Source organism: Crocuta crocuta, unplaced genomic scaffold (assembly GCF_008692635.1).
Source record: "Crocuta crocuta isolate KB4526 unplaced genomic scaffold, BGI_CrCroc_1.0 scaffold139, whole genome shotgun sequence".
Lineage (NCBI taxonomy): Eukaryota > Metazoa > Chordata > Mammalia > Carnivora > Hyaenidae > Crocuta > Crocuta crocuta.
The window spans coordinates 8,432,968-8,453,066 of record NW_027533258.1 but is presented as its reverse complement, the minus strand read 5'-3'; the positions used below and the strand labels follow the sequence as shown (position 1 = coordinate 8,453,066).

At 46.0% G+C, this 20,099-nt stretch overlaps 1 protein-coding gene across 4 annotated transcripts in view; it reads left to right on the top strand.

Moving 5' to 3' along the window:
• The first annotated feature begins 6 nt into the window (after positions 1–6).
• Positions 7–20,099, top strand: part of CFAP52 (cilia and flagella associated protein 52) — a 43,671-nt gene continuing 23,578 nt past the window's right edge. For 2 of the 4 annotated variants that reach the window (XM_077746787.1, XM_077746786.1), the window contains exons 1-7: positions 7–93; positions 6,373–6,572; positions 7,456–7,592; positions 12,535–12,663; positions 13,597–13,696; positions 14,600–14,716; positions 18,908–19,008. In XM_077746787.1, the coding sequence (XP_077602913.1) occupies positions 15–93; positions 6,373–6,572; positions 7,456–7,592; positions 12,535–12,663; positions 13,597–13,696; positions 14,600–14,716; positions 18,908–19,008 (863 nt within the window). In that variant the 5' untranslated portion in view covers positions 7–14. The other 2 variants (XM_077746788.1, XM_077746789.1) reach the window with 2 other exon arrangements.

Genomic DNA, 20,099 nt, shown 5'->3' with positions numbered 1-20,099 from the left:
CTGGTGTCCAGGCGATGGAGAACCAAATTTCTCCCAAGGCCGAGGGGGCCGAGGTGGCCGAGCTGGAGCTTGAGGCCGCGATCGGCTTCAATGGTGAGGCCTCGGACGCGTCTGGGCTGGGCGGTCTGCAAGCCCTGGGGACGAGGAGCCCAAACAGGGATCGTGGGACACCGGGTGGCACCTGGAAGGCAGCGGGACCCTGGCAAGGGCCAAGTTCTCTCCCGCCCCAAGGCCCTGGGGAGTCACATCCTCGCTCCAGCCTCCAGGGCTGGGGTGGTTTCACAGCGCCTAGACGGGACAAGTGCCTGCTCACCGGACCGAAGAATGAGTAAGGGCGGTCGTAACCCTTCTTCCCCTGGTCAGCTCTGCCCGGGCCCCTAAGCACCAGCCCACCCCCATCTGCCCGCCCCTGGTACCCGCGGGATTGCTGAGTCCTCTTGGGCCCCTGGGAACAACCAACTTCTAGAACCCCAGCTGGTGTGCCCATGAGAAAGGGTTGGGGACCGAACGTGGCAGCGAGCAGCCGTTTTAGGGGATGATCTGCCCTCTAACCCGGAGAAGGACCCTAACAGTGAGGATTCCAGACCCTGACAGTGGGGGTGCCAGGGGAGGCTGCTGAGGTGGGAAGATGCCTCGGGCAGTGGAGGCCTGGCACTTGGGCTCACACCTTATTTATGAGTGCCTGATATTTTGAACTTGAAGGAGGGAAATGCATTTTGGTTTTGTGTGTGAAAGAAGGGAACAAGCACGTTACATTTTAGGAGAAGCAAACTTTTTTTTTTTTTAAGTGCATTGTGCTGCCGGAGGGTTTTAGAATTGTAATAATGCAGACGCAGAACAGTCAATGGCTAAAGTTTTAGGGACATTCTGGGACCCGGAGCTTGACTCTTCATTTTAGGTGAACAGTCTCTTATAGAGAGTGGGCACTTAGTACATCTGAGATATCGGCGGTCTTTAGAGCTGGTGACAAGGCAGTGAGTGGCTCCTGGTGAGTACAGGGGGTCACACCAGTGACCAGTGCAGAGCCTCAAACAGTGTTCTGCAACTGAATTCACGATGTTTGGTAGATCTCTGTGAGTAAATATACAGGGGCACCTGGGTGGCTCAGTTCATTAAGCCTCCGACATTGGCTCAGGTCATGATTTCCAGTTTGTGAGTTGGAGCCCAGCAGCCAGCTCTACTGACCATGCTGAGCCTGCTTGGGATTCTCTCTCTCCTCTCCCTCTGCCTCTCCCCCACTTGCATCTGTGTGCTCTCTCTCTCTCTCTCTCTCTCAAATAAGTAAACTTTAAACATTAAAAAAGTTATAAAAAAGAATAAATATATGGTACATTATATTCCAGAACTTTCCNNNNTAAAGGATATATAAGAATATATTCTTTCATATAGTCAAATACACATTTATCTGGAACCACCAGCCAAATTGCATGCTATGCTCTGAGAATACAAGGATAGATCCATAGCCACACATAAGANGAGATCATGACCTAAGTGAAAGTCGGACGCTTAATCGACTAAGCCACCTGGGCGCCCCTAAAATTTTTTTATTTTAATTTTTTTTAATGTTTATTCATTTTTGAGAGAGAGAGAGAGAGCACCAGCGAAAGAGGGATACAGAGAGAAAGGAAGACACAGGACCTGAAGCAGGGCTCCAGGCTCTGAGCTGTCAGCACAGAGCCCAACACAGGGCTCAAATTCACTGTGAGATCATGACCTGAGCTGAAGTCGGATGCTTAACCGACTGGGCCACCCAGGTGCCCCTGGGCAGAGAGTATTATAGAGCTCTTTTACTTTTATCATAAAATAGTTCAACAGAAATTTAGAGTGCCACAATAAATACCAGGTATTGCACACATTAGCAAATTTTGATACTATTTTCACTTGAGTTAATTTTTTTAAGTTTCTTTCTTTATTTATTTAGAGAGAGACAGAGAGAGAGAATCCCAACCAGGCTCTGCGCTGTCAGCACAGAGTCTGACACAGGGCTTGATCACACAAACTGTGAGATCATGACCTGAGCCAAAATCAAGAGTCAGATGCTCAACTGACTGAGCCACCCAGGCGCCCCTTGAGTTAATATTTTTAAGAAACAAGTACACATTTGAAGTCCTCTCTTGTATCACACTAGTCTATCCTTTCTGCCTCTCTAGAAACAACCACTGTCTTGAAGTTAATGCGTACCCTCAGCCGTGCTTTCAAAGTTTACGGTGTGTGTGGGTAATATAGTATATATACTATAACTATGCATGTTTTTATATTTTATAGAAATAGTTTCATCCTGTACACATTCTGAAGCCTGCTTTTTTTCACCCAGCATGTGTGCAGTCACCTTGTGTTGATTAATTTAACTCCACTGCTCCCTTGTGTAAACGTGCCAACATTAGCTCTCTGTTCCCCATAGATGGTCTTTTATTTTTTTTTAATTTTTTTAAATGTTTTATTTATTTCTAGGAGAGAGAGAGACAGCATGAGCAGGGGAGAGTCAGAGAGAGAGGGAGTGACAGACTCTGAAACAGGCTCCAGGCTCTGAGCTGGCAGTCAGTACAGAGCCCGACGCGGGGCTCGAACCCACGAACCGCGAGATCATGACCTAAGCAAAAGTCGGACGCTTAACCGACTAAGCCACCCAGGTGCCCCATCCCTGTAGATGGTCTTTTAGTTTGTTTGCAATCTTCTGCTACTACAAACGAGGCCACACCTTTGTAGTGGCCCATGGGCACAAGTGCAATTATTTCTCTAGGTCATATACCGAAGAGCGGAATAGCTGGGTCCTGGGGTGTGTAGGTGCTCAAACATACTGAATATGGCTCTGTTGTTTTCCAGAGCTATTCCACCAATGTGTGGGAGCGTTCCGTTTTGTTCACACCACCACTAAGGCTTGCTATTATCGGCCTTTTCAATTTTAGCTGTTAATACAGAGATGAAACGGTATCTCATTTGGGATGTAATTTGCATTACCCTGATTGTTTGCAAGGTCGCCTATATCTTCACGTGTTTATTGGTCTTTTAATGTCCTGCCTCATACATTGCCTGTTCATATCCTTTGCTCATTTTTCCATCAGAGCACTTTGCGTTTTTCTTATTTATTTGTGGTAGCTCTTTGCATATTCTGGATATAATCCCTGTCTATTACGTACACTGCAGATATCTTCTCCTGGGGTGGGTTTTTCTTTTCATTTTGTCATTTGTCATCCGAAGTTTCAAATTTTTGACATAACTGGGTGACTACATTGGCCTTCTCTGTTAGGATTTTCTGTCTCTGTCTTTGTGGCATGTTTAAGAAGGCGTTTCCTGCAACCCGTGTACATATTAATTCTTGTTTGTTGCAGTGAGGGCCTTGATCTACCTGAAAAAAGTATTTTTGTGTGTGTGTGTGTATGGTGTGAAGTAGGATCTGATTTTGCTTTTTCCATGTGGATGGCAATATGATGGCTTATAAGGTAACTGCGATTGAAAATGTATATATGAACACGAAGAGGGAGCATAAGGCAGCTGAGGGCAAAGCACAATCTAGCATACCCTCCCCCGGGGTGGGATGTGTGTGACACTCCTCAGGCACTCCTGGCTGCCCAAGGACAAGGGAAAGGACAGAAAACAAATGGTTAAACTGATAGTGTCGCCATCAGTTTACAGGTATCTTAGCACAACTACAAGAAACGGGCAATCTTATCAATAGCCTAATGTCCAGGAACTCTCTGCTGTCCTAAGGATAGTGTTTGGCTAGAGGAGAAAACAACTATAGCATGACCATAGCTAGGTCCCCAGGAATCTGTGAGTCTTCTTTTTTTTTTTATGTTTTTTTAAATTTTTTTTTTATTTCTGAGACAGAGAGACAGCACGAGCAGGGGAAGGTCAGAGAGAGAGAGGGAGATAACAGAATCCGAAGCAGGCTCCAGGCTCTGAGCTAGCTGTCAGCACAGAGCCCGACGTGGGGCTCAAACCCACGAACCGCGAGATCATGACCTGAGCCGAAGTCGGACTCTTAACCAACTGAGCCACCCAGGCGCCCCTGTGAGTCTTCTTTAGTATATGGAATCCCTTTAAGAAACTTCCTCTTGACTTTACCTCCCCCCAACTCCACAGTATATAACCAGTCACTCTTCACAACCCCAATGCAGCTCTTTCTGCCCAGGGTCTCATCCCCACGCTTTAACAAAAATCACCATTTTTGCCCCAAAGACGTCTGTCTTCAAGAATGCTTTCTTGGCCATCAGCTCCAAACCCCACCATCACCTCAGAACCTCATCAGACAGATAACCCCCAAAGACACACACCTTAGGCTTTGGAGAACTTACTACAGGGAAAAGGAATGATCTCAAGTAAAGCAAAAAAAAAAAAAAAAAAAAAAAGAATCATTTAGTCAATAAATACATCTGGCGATTTGAGCAAAAGGGGAAAAAACGAGAAAAGAATATCTATTATCTATTTAGCTACTGGAATCACATTATGTACCAAAATAAATTCTAGAGGGAGTTAAATGTAAAAGATGAATTCATTAAAAGACCAGAACACGATATTAATAAATATTTATGACTCTCTTTATGGTGTAAGAAATAGCCACAGAACGGTTTTAAAATACCGTGGAAGGGACGTTCTAAGAAATGTGTGAGATCTTTATGAAGAAAAATCGAAAACGGAAGTCCTAAAAGGAGATTTCGTGGAAAAACATATCCTTTCTTAGAAAAGGAGATTGAATGTATTCTTATAAAAATTATTTTTCCTTAATCTACACATTTAATACCATTCCGCTAAAATTGATTTTTAATGAATCCAGCTGACTTTACAGTTTATATGGTAAGATAATATCGAGCGTAACCCCTAAAATTCTGACCAAAGTTGAGTGATTATAAGGGAGGGCCTCTCTTTCATAATAACACATATTACAATTGGGGTGTAATTGGGGTGATGATTCTCGGCAGATAGCTAGGAGGAGGGGGTCTCCTCGAGAGAAGTCTGGGCTTCTTTTGAGTCGCCTGGTAGTGACTTGGAACCAAATTTTCTTTACCAAACTTCTGCCCCGAGACAGTGAATTTACGTTCTCACCGTGCTTTCCACTCACCCAAACAGGCTGCTGATATTTCCTGCTTCTCAGGGTTGTAAGAATTGGCCTTAAAAAAAAAAAAAAAAAAAAAAATTGGCCTTGCTCTCCAAAGTGAGGTTCCTGGACCAGCATCAACACCTCCTGAGAACTTGTCAGAAAGTCAGAACCTCATGGGCGCCCAGGTGGCTCAGTTGGTTAAGCCTCTGACTTCGGCTCAGTTCATGATCTTGCGGTACATGCTTTGAGCCCCGCGTTGGGCTCTATGCTGACAGCTCAGAGCCTGGAGTCTGCTTTGGATTCTGTGTCTGCCTCTCTCTCTCTCTCTCTCTCTCTCTCTCTCTGCCCTTCCTCCGCTTGCACTCTGTCTCTCTCTTAGAAATAAACATTAAAAAAAATTTTTTTTAATTCAGAATCTCAGCTCCCCTTCCAGACCTGAAATCAGGACCTGCATTTTGACCAGACCCCATGGCAATCTTATGCACATGAAAGTCTGAGAAGTGACGACATTAGACAGACCTTGTCGGCGGCATAAAATCACATGTATTATCCCCCAACCCACTTACTCTAGTTGAACTAAGATTCATTCCAAAAACGCTCTCTTTTGTATTCAACTTTTTTTTTTAATGTTTTATTTATTTCTAGGGGAGAGAGAGAGAGAGACAGCGTGAGCAGGGGAGGGTCAGAGAGAGAGGGAGTCACAGACTCTGAAACAGGCTCCAGGCTCTGAGCTGGCAGTCAGCACAGAGCCCGACGCGGGGCTCGAACCCACGAACCGCGAGATCGTGACCTAAGCGAAAGTCGGACGCTTAACCAACTAAACCACCCAGGCGCCCCTGTATTCAACTTTTTTTAATGTTTATTTATTTTGGGGAGAGATAGAGCATGAGCGAGGGAGAGGCAGAGAGAGAGGGAGACACAGAATCAGAAGCAGGCTCCAGGCTCTGAGCTGTCAGCACAGAGCCCGACGCGGGGCTTGAACTCACAAGCCGTGAGATCATGACCTGAGCGGAAGTTGGGTGCTCAATCAGCTGAGCCACCCAGGCGCCCCTATGTTCATTTAAAAATATGTGTGTGTGTGTGTGTGTGTGTGTGTGTGTGTGTGTGTGTGTATGGGCTACTTCTGTACCTAATTATTACTGTTTTTAAAAAATATATGTATTTTTTTAAGTAAGCTCCACACCCAACACAGGGCTTGAAATCACAACAGAGAGATCAACAGTCGCACACTGTACTGACTGAGCCAGCCAGGCACCCCTAGTTATTGCTACCTTTCTGTCTTTCTTTCTCTTTCTTTCTTTTAATCATTACTACTTTTAATCTCTCTCTTTTAGGACATGTGCCCACTGGTCTGAAATGCCATCCTGACGAGGAGCATCTGATTTACCCTCTGGGCTGCACAGTCCTGATTCAGGCAATAAACACTCAGGAGCAGAACTTTCTCCAGGGCCACAGTAACAACGTCTCCTGTATGACCATCTCCAAGAGTGGGGTGTACCTTGCCTCGGGGCAAGTCACGTTCATGGGCTTCAAGGTGAATGCACTGAAAGTCGTTCCTTGTAAATCAATGCAGAGGTGCCTCTGTAGAAAACCCAAGCCACACTGCGGAGCAGCTCTGCGAGGTCCGTGTTTTCACCCCTTCTTCCTCATTGCCTCCTCCCTGAGCTCCTTTTCATTCCCTCAGGCTTCCAGTAAGTAAGCATTCCGGTGTTTCCACCAGACCCTGCAGCCAGGGGGCTGATAATGCTCAGGAACAAAAAGTCCCTGTTTAATTTATTATTTTTTAAAAATTTTAATGCTTTTTTATTTTCCAGAGGGAGAAAGAGAGACAGAGCCTGAGTCAGGGAGGGGGCAGAGAGAGAGCGAGACGCAGAATCTGAAGCAGGCTCCAGGCTCCGAGCTGTCAGCACAGAGCCTGACCCAGGGCTCGAACTCATGAACCGCGAGATCATGACCTGAGCCAAAGTCGTGCCAAAGTCGTCCGCTCGACAGACAGAGCCACCGAGGCACCCCTTCTTAATTCATTTATTTAAATATCTTTTTAAGATTTATTTATTTTGAGAGAGAGAGAGAGAGAGAGAGCAAGTGTGCGAGCAGGGGAGGGGCAGAGAGAATCCCAAGCAGGCTCCACACTCTACAGTGTAGAGCCCAATGCAGGGCTCGAACCCACAAACCACGAGATCATGACCTGAGCCGAAGTAAGACACTTAACGGACTAAGCCACCCAGGCACTCCCTCTGCTTAATTCAAACCAGTTTCCTTTCTCTTGCCCTTATGTTTGTGAACTGCGATCTGATCTGCAGAGAGAGAAGTGCTCCTAATGACTGTTTTTCACCAAGTGGGGGAGCTCTGTCCTGGGACTCTGCTAACGCAGGTCTGTGATCTGACGGTGTTTTCTCGTCCCCCCCCTCCCCCAGGCAGATATCATTTTGTGGGATTATCAGAAAAGGGAGCTGATTGCCCGGCTATCCCTTCACAAGGGCAAAATTGAAGCGCTGGCCTTCTCCCCAAATGATTTGTACTTGGTATCCCTAGGAGGCCCGGATGACGGCAGGTAATGAACTCGGCACGTTTACTTCTTTTACACCGGGCGTATTTCTAGCTGTGTCATGCACCCTCCCCCTCCGACGTCCTCTGTTGGCCTGTCTACATTCAGGTGTGTGTCTCACGTGAAAAGCCCATGGGGAAAATACTATAGTGCAACAGTCGTCAACCTTAACTGCGTGTTGAAGCCCACAGGGGAGCTTTAGAAAATCACTGGGATCTGGGGGCGCCTGGGGGGCTCAGTCGATTGAGAATCTGACTTGGGCTCAGGTCATGAGCTCACGGTTTGTGAGTTTGGTGCCGACAGCGTGGAGCCTGCTTGGGATTCTCTCTTCCTCCCTCCCTCCCTCTGTGCCACTTCCCTGTGCGCTCTCTCTCTCTCTCAAAGTAAATAAGTAAACTTTTTTAAAAATTTTTTACTGTTTTTTTTACTGTTTTTTACCGTTTTTTATTTACTTCTAAAGTGTGAGCAGGGGAGGGGCAGAGAGAGAGGGAGACACAGAATCTGAAACAGGCTCCGAGCTGTCATCACAGAGCCCGACACGGGGCTCGAACCCATGAACCGTGAGATCTTGACCTGAGCCGAAGTCAGCCACTTAACCGACTGAGCCACCCAGGTGCCCCTAAAGTAAATAAATAAACTTAAAAAAAAATTTTTTTCAAGTATAATAAACAAGATTACATTAGTTTCAGGCACACAATACAATGATTCAACAATTCTATGCATTACTCAGTGGTCATCAAGATAGGTGAACTTTTTAATCCCTCTTATCTATCTCTGCCCTTCCCCCCCCCCCAACTCCCCTCTGGCTACCACCAGTTTCAGTACTTAAGAGTCTGTTATTTGGGTCTTTTTTCCTACATTGGTTTTGTTTCTTGAATTCCACATATGAGTGAAATCATACAGTGATTGTCTTTCTCTGACTTATTTCACTTAACATTGCGCCTTCTGGTTCCACCCATGTCGCTGCAAATGGGCAGATTGCATTCTTTTTTGTGGCTTAGTAATATTCTTATATATACCACGTCTTTTTTTATCCATTCATTTGTTTTTTTTTTTTTTTAAATATTTTTATTTATTTCTAGGAGAGAGAGTGAGAGAGAGAGACAGCGTGAGCAGGGGAGGGTCAGAGAGAGAGGAAGACACAGACTCTGAAACAGGCTCCAGGCTCTGAGCTGGCAGTCAGCACAGAGCCCGACGCGGGGCTCGAACCCACGAACCGCGAGATCATGACCTGAGCGAAAGTCGGACGCTTAACCGACTAAGCCACCCAGGCGCCCCTATCCATTCATTTGTTGATGGCCACTTGGACTGCTTCCATATCTCGGCTATTGTAAATAATACTGCAGCAATTATAGGGGTGCCTAGATCTTTTTTGAATTCGTGTTTTCACTTTCTTTGGGTAAATACCCAGGAGTGAAATTACTGGAGCGTATAGTAGGTCAAGTTTTAATTTTTTTGAAGAACCTCCATGCTGTTTTCGACAGTGGCTGCCTCGGTTTGCATTCCCACCAGCAGGGCATGAAGGCTCCTTTCTCTCCACATCTTTGCCAATATTTGTTGTTTCTTGTGTCTTTGGTTGTAGCCATTCTGACAGGTGTGAGGTGATAGCTCATTATGGTTTTGATTTGCATTTTCCTGATGATGAGTGATGTTGAACATCTTTTCCTGTGTTTGTGGCAGCCATCTTTATGTCTTCTTTGGGAAAATGTCCATTCAGATTCTCTGCCCCTTTTTAATTTTCTGTGTGTGTGGTGTTGAGTTGTATAAACTTTTTATATATCTGGACATTAACCCCTTACTGGACATGCCATTTGCAAATACCTCCTTCCATTCAGTAGGCTGCTTTTTTGTTTTGTTGATGGTTTCCTTCACTTTGCTTCGGGGGAGTCCCAATAGTTCAATTCTACTTTTGTTTCCTTGCTGAAGGAGACATACCTAGAAAAATGTTTCTATGGTCGCTGTCAAAGAAACTATTGCCTGTGTTGTCTTCTAAGAGTTTTATGGCTTCAGGTCTCATATTCAGGTCTTCAGTATATTTTGAACTTACAGTTGCACGTGGCATAAGAAACTGGTCTGATTTCATTCTTTTACGTGTAGGCTTAGTGGTCCGGTTTTCCCAACACCATTTGTTGAAGAGACTGTTTTTAACCATTGTGTATTCTTGTTTCTGTATCATAGATTAGTTGACCATAAAAGTACAGGTTTATTTCCGGACTCTCTGTTCTGTTGATCTATAGGTCTATTTTTTGTGCCAATACCTTAGTGTTTTCTTTTTTAACGTTTATTTATTTTTGAGGGAGAGAGAAAAACAGAGTACGAGCAGGGGAAGGTCAGACAGAGAGGAAGACACAGAATCTGAAGCAGGCTCCAGGCCCCATGCTGTCAACACAGAGCCCAACATGGGGCTCGAACTCATGAACCATGAGATCATAACCTGAGCGAAAGTCAGAGGCTTAACCAACTGAGCCACCCAGGTGCCCCACCATACTGTTTTTATTACTACAGCTTTGTAGTTTATCTTGAAATCGGGGATTATGATACTTCTACCTCTGTTCTTCCTTTTCAAAATTACTTTGGCTACTCAGGGTCTTTTGTGGTTCCATATAGATTTTGGGATTATTTGTTCTCCGTCTATGAAAAGTGTTTGTGTTTTGATACAGATTGCATTGAATTTGTAGATTGCTTTGGGTCGTATAGACATTTTACCAATATTTGTCCTTCCAATCCATAAATATGGAAAGTCTCTCCATTTGTTTGTGCCACATTCAGTTCCTTTCATCAATGTTTTCTAATTTTCAGAGTACAGGTCTTTCACCTCCTCGGTTAAATGTATTCCTCAGTATTTTATCCTTTTTGATCCAATTGAAAATGGGACTGCTTTCTTAAGTTCTCTGTCTGTAACTTCATTATTAGTGTATAGAAATGTATTTTCTGTATGTTCGTTTTCTGCATATTCATTTTGTATCCTGCGACCTTAACCGAACTCCTTTACCAGTTCTAGTGGTTTTTTTGGTGGAGTCTTCAGGGTTTTCTACGTATAGCATCATGACCTCTGCAAACAGTGACAGTTTTACTTCTCCCTTACCAATTTGGATGCCTTTTATTTCTTTTTCTTGTCTGATTGCTGTGGCTACAGCTTCCAGTACTGTGTCGAGTAATAGTGGTGAAGAGACAATAGCCTTGTCTTGCTTCTGATCTTTGAGGCAAAGCTCTCCATTTTTCACCACTGAGTAGGATGTTAGCTGTTGGGTTTTCATATGTGGCCTTTACTATGTTGAGATATGTTCCTTCTAGACCTGCTTTGTTGAGAGTTTTTATCCTGAATAGATGTCATACTTTGTCAAATGCTTTCTCTGCATCTATTGAGAACAACCTGCTTTTTGATTAACTTTATGCCAATACCATCTTCCTGTGCTCATACGAATGTATCTCATTCTTTGTAGTGACTGCTTTGTACCCGGTGTCTAGATAAGCTGAAATTTATTTGGCCAGCTTACTATCTATGTCAGTGCCTTTTGTCTGTTTTTAAATTTTAAATTTGTTTTCTTATATGGTTTTTAAAAATGCATTTATTTATTTTGAGATGGAGAGAGAGTGTGAGCAGGGGAGGAAGAGAGAGAGAAGGGAAGAGAGAGAATCCCAAGCAGACCTCGCACCATCCGCATAGAGCCCAATGTGGGGCTCGAACTCACAAACTGTGAGATGAGGACCCAGGCTGAGACCACGAGTCACACACGCTTAACCAACCAAGCCACCCAGGTGCCCCTTAATTTTAAAGTTGTTTTTTTGGGGGCACCTGGGTGGCTTAGTCGGTTAAGCGTCCGACTTTCGCTTAGGTCATGATCTCGCGGTTCGTGGGTTCGAGCCCCTCGTCGGGCTCTGTGCTGACCGCCAGCTCAGAGCTTGGAGCCTGTTTCAGTCTGTGACTCCCTCTCTCTCTGACCCTCCCCTGCTCGCGCTGTCTCTCTCTCTCTCTCCTAGAAATAAATAAAACATAAAAAAAAAATTTTTTTTAATAAAGTTTTTTTTGGAAAACGGAGGCTATACATGTCCGTGGCTTATAAAGAAAGTACTTTTTGATGTTGAAATGCTTCCCCAAAGACCTTTTTTATGCATCATGTTGTATAAGCCCCACAACAAACAATTTTAGGGCATTTTGAAACACTCCACAAAGAGACCCCCATACGCCCTAGCACTCACCACCCCCCCTTTCCTGTCCTACCACTGCCTCCCAGCTCCAGGTAACCACTCATCTACCTTCTGTCTCTGTAGATTTGTCTGCTCTCAGTGTGTCACATAAAAGGGATAATATAACACATGGCCTTTTGTAGCTGATTTTTAAATTAAATGTAATGTTTTCAATGTCCATCCACACTGTGGCATGTATCAATACTTCTTTCTTCCTTGTCAGATAATATTCCATTGTATTATTTTCTTCACATATTCTTCATCTGTCGGTGGATAGGGCTTTGTTTATTTTATTTTTTCAATGTTTTTCTTTGGGGGGCCGGGGAAGAGGGGCAGAGAGAGAGGAAGACACAGAATCCAAAGCAGGCTCCAGGCTCTGGGCCGTCAGCACAGAGTCCGGGTTGGGGCTCGAACTCGCGAACTGGGAGATCACGACCTGAGCCGCAGTCGGAGGCCTAACTGACTGAGCCACCCAGGCGCCCCCAAAAATGTCTTTATTTTAGCCTCAGATCACTGGTGTCTAGCCTCGTTACCATCTTCCATTGAAACATTTTAAGGGTCACCCACTAAGCTTCTAATATCCAGTGTGATGGAGGAGACGTCTGATGGAGGGGGGTCAGTATAATTCTTTTGTTCCTTTGTAAGTAACCTTCCCCCCCTTTCTAGAACCACTAATAAAAAACAAAAAAAATAAAAACACTGTTCCTTACTATGAGAGCCTGTCCCCCCTGACTTTGTTGGGTCCCTGTCGTTTCGGCAGCGTGGTGGTGTGGAGCATCGCCAAGAGGGAAGCCATCTGCGGCAGCCCGGCCGCCGGCCTCAACGTGGGCAACGCCACCACCGTGGTCTTCTCCAGGTGCCGAGACGAGATGTTTATCACTGCGGGAAAGTACGTGTCTGCGGGCCGCGTTTTCAGAACCCCGAAGTCAGCATGTTTGCCTGTGCAGAGAGCACGGCCATTCCGGTTTGTGGGGAACCACAGATTCGTCCTGGCCAATTCCCTTCCACCATAATTTGCATGGTTTTATGGTCCTTAAAGATCCTTCTACCTGGAAGTCTTTTAAATACTGGTCATTTGAACATTCTCTGCCGCCTCCTGAGAAGGGTCTGCTTTCCTGCCCAGCCAATTTCAGGTTCTGGTTGGTTTGTTATCAATAACACACAACCTTCAATGCGCGCTCACAGAGGAATGTGCCAGAATGCACAGATTCACTTACAGGTTGACGTTGCTTAGTACCTGCTATTGATTTAGGTCTCTTGAAATGAGAGATTTTTTTTTTTAATTTTTAATGTTTTATTTATTTTTTGAGAGAGAGAAAGAGAGAGACACCATGAGCAGGGGAGGGGCAGAGAGAAAGGGAGATACAGAATCCGAAGACAGGCTCCAGGCTCTGAGCTATCAGCACAGAGCCCTATGCGGGGCTAGAACCCACGAACTGTGAGACCATGACCTGAGCCCAAGCCAGACACTTAACTGACTGAGCCACCCAGTCACCCCTAGTTTGCTCTTCATTCGTTTATTGGTTTGCATCTATGTTGCTCTCGCTGTGTAGAGAGAGTTCTCACCACGTGTGACTCCTTGCTCTGCTGGTGTTTAGGCTCTGCGTTTTCTCATTCGGAGAGCAGCAGGATCCAAAAAACGTCTCAGAGCGTGGTTGGAAGGATTGAGGGAAAGATTTTAAGTACAACCCAAGGCCTAACAAACCCTCAGCAGACCCCACTCTGTCCCCTTCAGCCACTTCTCTGGGGGAATACAGAAAACAGAGGAGAGATGAGGGGGCTGTTAAATGGGTATCCGTTTGCCTGTGATTCTCATCCGCAGCGGGACAATTCGAGTATGGGAACTGGATCTCCCAAACAGAAAAATCTGGCCAACGGAGTGCCAGACCGGTCAGATGAAAAGAATAGTCATGAGTATTACGGTAAGTATGGCTTTAAGTACTACTGGCTATATCCGTTGGTACAAATTCCTGTTAACAGCGTTGGCCAAGGTGTGTGTGCATGCGTGTGTGTGTGTGCGCACGCGTGTGCATGCATACATGCATATGTAAGTACGTGCACCTTGGGCTGAGGGTATGGAGGTGAGGTCTGGACATACGGGATGCTGATTTAGGAAGCACACGTGAGGGCAGGACTTACTGCCCACACACAGCTCCAGGAAGGTCTTATTTTCCCAGGATTGGGGCTGCCATCAGACACCAGAAACCCACCTCCCCTGGACAGAAACCGTGTGGCCAGGAGGCACTCAGAGGCTGCGGCACATCCCCATGCCACTATTCTTATTTCCCAAGTCCCTAACAGTGACACTCATGGTTGAGATGCAGTCTCCTCTACAAAGAGGAATGATTCCTGTGTTTTTAATGTGGACTCGCACATTCGTACAGATAACTCCATTCTCCATGGGCTTATTTCTCTCACTAAATGCATCCTCCTTTTATATGGATAGACTTTGGAAAATATGAGATAAAGTACATCCTCTTTGGAGGAGCAAACCTTCAACCCGGGCGCCCTTCGGAGGCGTCTCCAGAATCAGAGCTGGCGGGATATGTACGCACACATATCTAACACCAGACACCTAGAGGCTTCAGCAAAATGCACGGGCTAACTGGAGTCTCATATTTCCTCCATTTCTGAGTCTGGCCCTGAATCTAACCCCCTCGAAGCTCTTCTTTCCCATCTTAGAGTCTGATGAATTGAAGTAGCCGTGAGCACCTTTGTAGGTCTTTAAGGGGGCTCAGAGAAAGTTCGTCTCATCCCTGATGGGGGCTCACGGGCATCACTGAGAAAAAACGCAGGTCTTTATGCCCCTCCTCCTCTCTGACCAGATGGCCAACGACGATAGCTTTTTCTACCTTGGCACCACCACTGGGGATATTCTGAAAATGAACCCGAAGACAAAGCTGCTGGCAGACACTGGGCCTGTGAAGGACAAATTTAGCCTGGTGAGTAGAGACCCCCAGAGTCTGCTCTGCCCTGCTCTTTGCCGGCGATTTCTGCCCACCACTGGCAGCACAGACCTACAGTGAGAGTCTGTGTTCAAAAGAAAAAGTATGTGTTGTACCCAAGGCCACACCTGAATTTGCAAGGGGCATCGACTTCGCCTCTGAGCCCTCCTCTCTGGCTTAGATGCCGAGCAAATGTACTCCTCGGGCGTCCCCAATTGGGGAATCAGACCACAGGTTTTTCACACCTTCCAAGCACAGGGCCTATGGCTGCGTGATTTCTAACCACACTAGTGCCAACATTTCGACAAACCTGTTACCATATATAAGAGAAATGTGTCTTTTGGTCTGTAACACCATGTATATACATACACGTAGACGTAATTTTTGTCCCAATCTCATAACTAGAGCTTAGATTTTAGTGCCAGCCAGCGCTGTAAGCCCTAAGCAAGACCTAGATGTCAATTTTTATGTTTGCAGGGTTCCTAACAATTCTGGTTAAAAGTCCAGAAAGGGGGCGCCTGGGTGGCTTAGTTGGTTAAGCGTCCGACTTTCGCTTAGGTCATGATCTCGCGGTTCGTGGGTTCGAGCCCCGCGTCGGGCTCTGTGCTGACTGCCAGCTCAGAGCCTGGAGCCTGTTTCAGTCTGTGACTCCCTCTCTCTCTGACCCTCCCCTGCTCACGCTGTCTCTCTCTGTCTCCTAGAAATAAATAAAACATTAAAAAAAAAAAGTCCAGAAAGGATTTGCTATTTATTTATTTACTTACTTACTTGCTTACTTATTTTTTTTAAACATTTTTTTATTTTTGAGAGACAGAGCGTGAGCTGGGGAGGGCAGAGAGAGAGAGAGGGAGATACAATCTGAAGCAGGCTTCAGGCTCTGAGCTGTCAGCCCAGAGCCAGATGCAGGGGTCGAACTCACAAACCGGAGATCATGACCTGAGCTGAAGTCGGGCACTTAACCGACTGAGCCACTCAGGCGCCCCTATTTACTTATTATTTTTTAATGTTTCTTTTTGAGAGAGAGAGTGTGAGTTGGGGAGGGGCAGAGAGAGAGGGAGACAGAGGCCAAAGCAGGCTTCAGGCTCTGAGCTGTCAGTGCACAGCCTGATGCGGGGCCTGAACTCATGAACCGTGAGATCATGACCTGAGCTGAAGTTGGACGCTTAAGCAACTCAACTACACAGGCGCCCCCAAAACTTTGATATTTAAATCAAAATAAAATATAATACGGTCAAAAGAGAGTTTCCCAGAGTAAGCACGGCTGTTTCCAGTACCCCCAGAAAGTAATAAGCGCAGTTCCCACTAATCTTTGCGTGTGAGAGCAGATGGTCCTCACTAAGCTCAGGTACTTATCTACTCAGCAGATATTCCCAAGAAGGCTTGGAATCCCGCACCGTGTTCGGGGAAGATGCTAGACTTGTCTTAATCATGCAGTCGTTTAATACTCAAGTTTTCAAGGACATGCCTGAGAATGAGAAAAAGCTACAGTATGAGTCGAGAAGGGTTGAGAAATAATGAGATCGAGGTGTCGTCTAGATAATGTTGTCCAGGTTATTTTTAGGAGGGAGATTTCAGTATTTAAATAGATAAAAGTCAAGCAGATCAGTTCAAGGGGGGCGGGGCTCAGAGCCCTGCTGTTTCCATCTCCTGAGCTACTGCCAGAGGGCCCCATAAAACACTGTGTGAAAAATTCCGATCTGGATAGTTTTTGCACCCTCCTTCCCCAGCACTTCAGATCTAACCACCATCTCCCCCGCCCCCCCGCAGGAAAAAAAAAAAACGTTGGCTACTTTCGTGTTTCTCAAGCTTTTACTGCTTACGTGCCATCGATGGCGGCACCATGGGCGGTTTACTCCTAACCATGTAGGCCTGATGGTAAATTCCATAAAGCAATGGTTCCAAGATGCCTCTTATACAAGTGGAGAGAAAATAATTCTTTTGGGTTTTTATTTGAGAGAGAGAGAGAGGGAAGGAGGGAAGGAGAGCATGGGAGGGGCAGAGAGAGAAAGGAAAAGAGAGAGAATCCCAAGCAGCCTCTCCACGCTGTCAGCACAGAGCCCCACACGGGGCTCGATCCCACGACCCTGGGACTGCGACCTGAGCCAAAGTCAAGAGTCGGGTGCTCAACCGGCTGAGCCCCCCGAGTGCCCCAGAACTCTTATGGGATGAAGGGGTAGGAAGTATCATTGAAGACGTTTAGTTGGATTATTATGTGATCTTGGGCAGTAACCCATTTTGAAAACCCACTTAGGGACGCCTGGGTGGCTCCATCAGTTAGGCATCTGACTCTGACTCAGGTCATGATCTCACGGTTCATGGGTTCAAGCCCTGTGTTTGGCTCTGTGCTGACAGCCCGGAGCCTGGAGCCTGCTTCAGAGTCTCTGTCTCCCTCTCTCTCTACCCCTCTCCAGCTCTTTCTCTCTCTCTCTCTCTCTCTCTGTCTCAAAAATAAGTAAACAATAAAATGTTTTTTAAATCTACTTAAATGGTCAGTCTATGGTTGGAAAGGTAAAAGAATTGGAATGGCGTCAATTGGACCTGTTAGGCACACATGAGTACTAGGAAGACGAAGCTGACGACGGTCATGATACTAATATTAAAAACAGTACACCATCGACACATGGCACACTGCACGTGGAGCAGAGCACCTTCCTTGTGTTATCCCATTTGATCCTCAACCAGTCTGACGAGACCGGTACCATCTTCATCCCTGCGTCACAGATGAGGACACGAAGGCACATACCCTTCAAGGGCTCATGGCTAGTAAGCAGCAGAGCAGAGATTTGAGCCCAGGCAGAAACTGCGTGCTTGAGCGATATCACTTATGGTTTCAAAACAGCGTATTTGAAATCACACATAGGTGGGCACCTGCGTGGCTCAGTCGGTTAAGCGTCTGACTTCAGCTTAGGTCATGATCTCATAGTTTGTGAGTTCAGGCCCAGTGTTGGGCTCTGTGCTGACAGCTCGGAGCCTGGATCCTGCTCCGAATTCTGTGTCTCCCTGTCTCTCTGCCCCTCCCCTGCTCACGCTCTCTCTCTCTCTCAAAGATAAATAAACATTAAAGACTTTAATATAAAAAAGAAAAGAAATCACACGTAGGTAACTTTGAGGCTCTGTCGAACACTTTATCTCTTGCTTCCGCAAGTCCCCAAACGCAGGTTAAGAATCTTCACTCCCGGGTCATCTCCCTGGGCAACAGGCTGGGCATCAATTGNAGCCCCATGTTTCCATATTCTGGAACTGTGCCTTCTCCTCTCCAATGTGAAATGCCTTTTGAACCGGAACAGGCAAAACTCAGTGTGATGCAATTCAAAGGGACATGATATTAAATGGCCAAAGCTCATTAAGACAAGCCTGAAAAAAAGTCACTACCTGTATTATTACCGGAAGCTTTACAATGAGATATTGATCATGCACATTTTAAAACTGGAACTTCGTAGCAGGTGCCGTAAAATAACCATCTATCTCCCCAAACTTTGAAGACGGCTTTGAGCTTAAATATGTCCCACTGTGGGTAAGGTGATATACTACAGGCTTTAGTTCAGAAAATACAGCCATCAAACAATGAGGAGCGTGAGAGTTGTAAGCAGAAGAATTGAGTTCTGGGGGCACCTGAGTGGCTCAGTTGGTTAAGCGTCCGACTCCAGTTCAGGTCATGATCTCACAGTTCGTGAGTTCGGGCCCCGGGTTGGGCTCTGTGCTGACAGTGAGGAGCCTGCTTGGGATTCTCCCTCTCCCTCTCTTCCCCTCCCCCACTCGGACTCTCTCTTGCTCTCTCAAAAATAAATGAACATGAAAAAAAATTAAATCCTAATGAAAACTCTGCTGAGGAACTAATGTTGTATAGCTGTGCTTCTATCTTCCGCTCTCACTTCATTTGAGTGGATGTAAAGTGTGAATGTTCAATACATTCAAGACACACAGCTGGCTTTCCAGGGAGGAGGTTGGTGAAGCACGCTTGTTCTTCCCGGTCCAGGAGGGCTACTTGCGGCACATGAGCGACTCGTTGGCGCTGGGCCCATGTCCAGCCCAGGGTGCATCCCCGGCCGTCCCTTCCTGAGCTTCCTCCCGACAACACGTGGCAGCACTGACACATCCCCCTGGCCCTCCCATCAGCTCAGGGCCCCACACTGACTCTTCATGATGGGACCATTTGCCTGTCTCTCAGTGCTTCCTTTCCCCCATTAGGGAGTATCTGCTATCAAGTGCCTGAAGACGGGGGACTTGTTGGTGGGTTCCGGAGCCGGACTGCTGGTCTTCTGTAAGAGCCCCAGCTACAAACCCATCAAGTAAGTTCCAGACTCCACGGGCTTGGGGTGGGGAGAGACCCAGGGGGGGGTGGGGGGGGGCAGGCTGCGTATACCCAGGGACTGTGCGATGTCGGCTGAGTCCTAACTGGTTAAAGAATTTCATCTTACTGTTGAAATGAGAGGTTGGCATCACGATAGATGATTCCTTTGCCAGTGAAAAGGCAATAGCTTGGGTCGGATCAAGACAAAGTAGTCCATTAGGACCCAAAGGGGAGACTGCCCTTCTCATAAACACATAAATTATCATTTCGCTAATACATCGAGCCATGGCAGCAAGTAAGATGCTGTTATAAAGATACCCAGCAAATAACCTCAAGTCTCAAACTTTGCAGTCAAATGTGCTACCACTGAGCTGGGCCCCCTCAAATTTCCAGCTATGAAAATTTGTTTTTCCAGTGGAATTTATTATGCAGTGTGAACCTACTGTGCATCAGGCATTGTGTTAGGACAAATACTGCTATGCGTTTGAATACAAGTTTTGATACAAATAGCCAACTACTTCTTCATACTAGATACTATGCCATGGACTCTTCATGGATTATCCAGTTAAAATGAAACTAAATAAAACTTTATCCATTGTCCTTACAAGTACTCATCGAGTACCTCTGTCCAAACCAATATGCCAGATGCTATTAACACACAAAGAAAGTAAGATATGGTCTTTGCCCTTCCGGAACATATAGCCTGGTTTGGGGATAAGTTCTATACACATGAAAAAGTCTTTGGAATACAAGATAGTACGTATACACAAATCTCACGGCCCAGATAAAGTAAAACGTGGTATAGATATCACAAAGGACGTCAGAGAAGGGGCTCATCCCACTGGGGTAGTGGGCAGAGGACCAGAGGCAGAATTTGAACTCAGCTTCAACAAAACCAGATGTATGGCCTCTGCACAGTTCTAAGGGAGCCCAAGGTGCTTATACGCGGGCTGTAGGAAGACCATCGGCTGTCTTCATTCAAACAAATCTGGACCGAGCATTCGCTATGTACCAGGTGCTGTTCCAGGTGCACTTGGGACATAGCAATGAACAAAGCAAAGGGAAATGAAGGAAAAAGCTCCGCTCTCA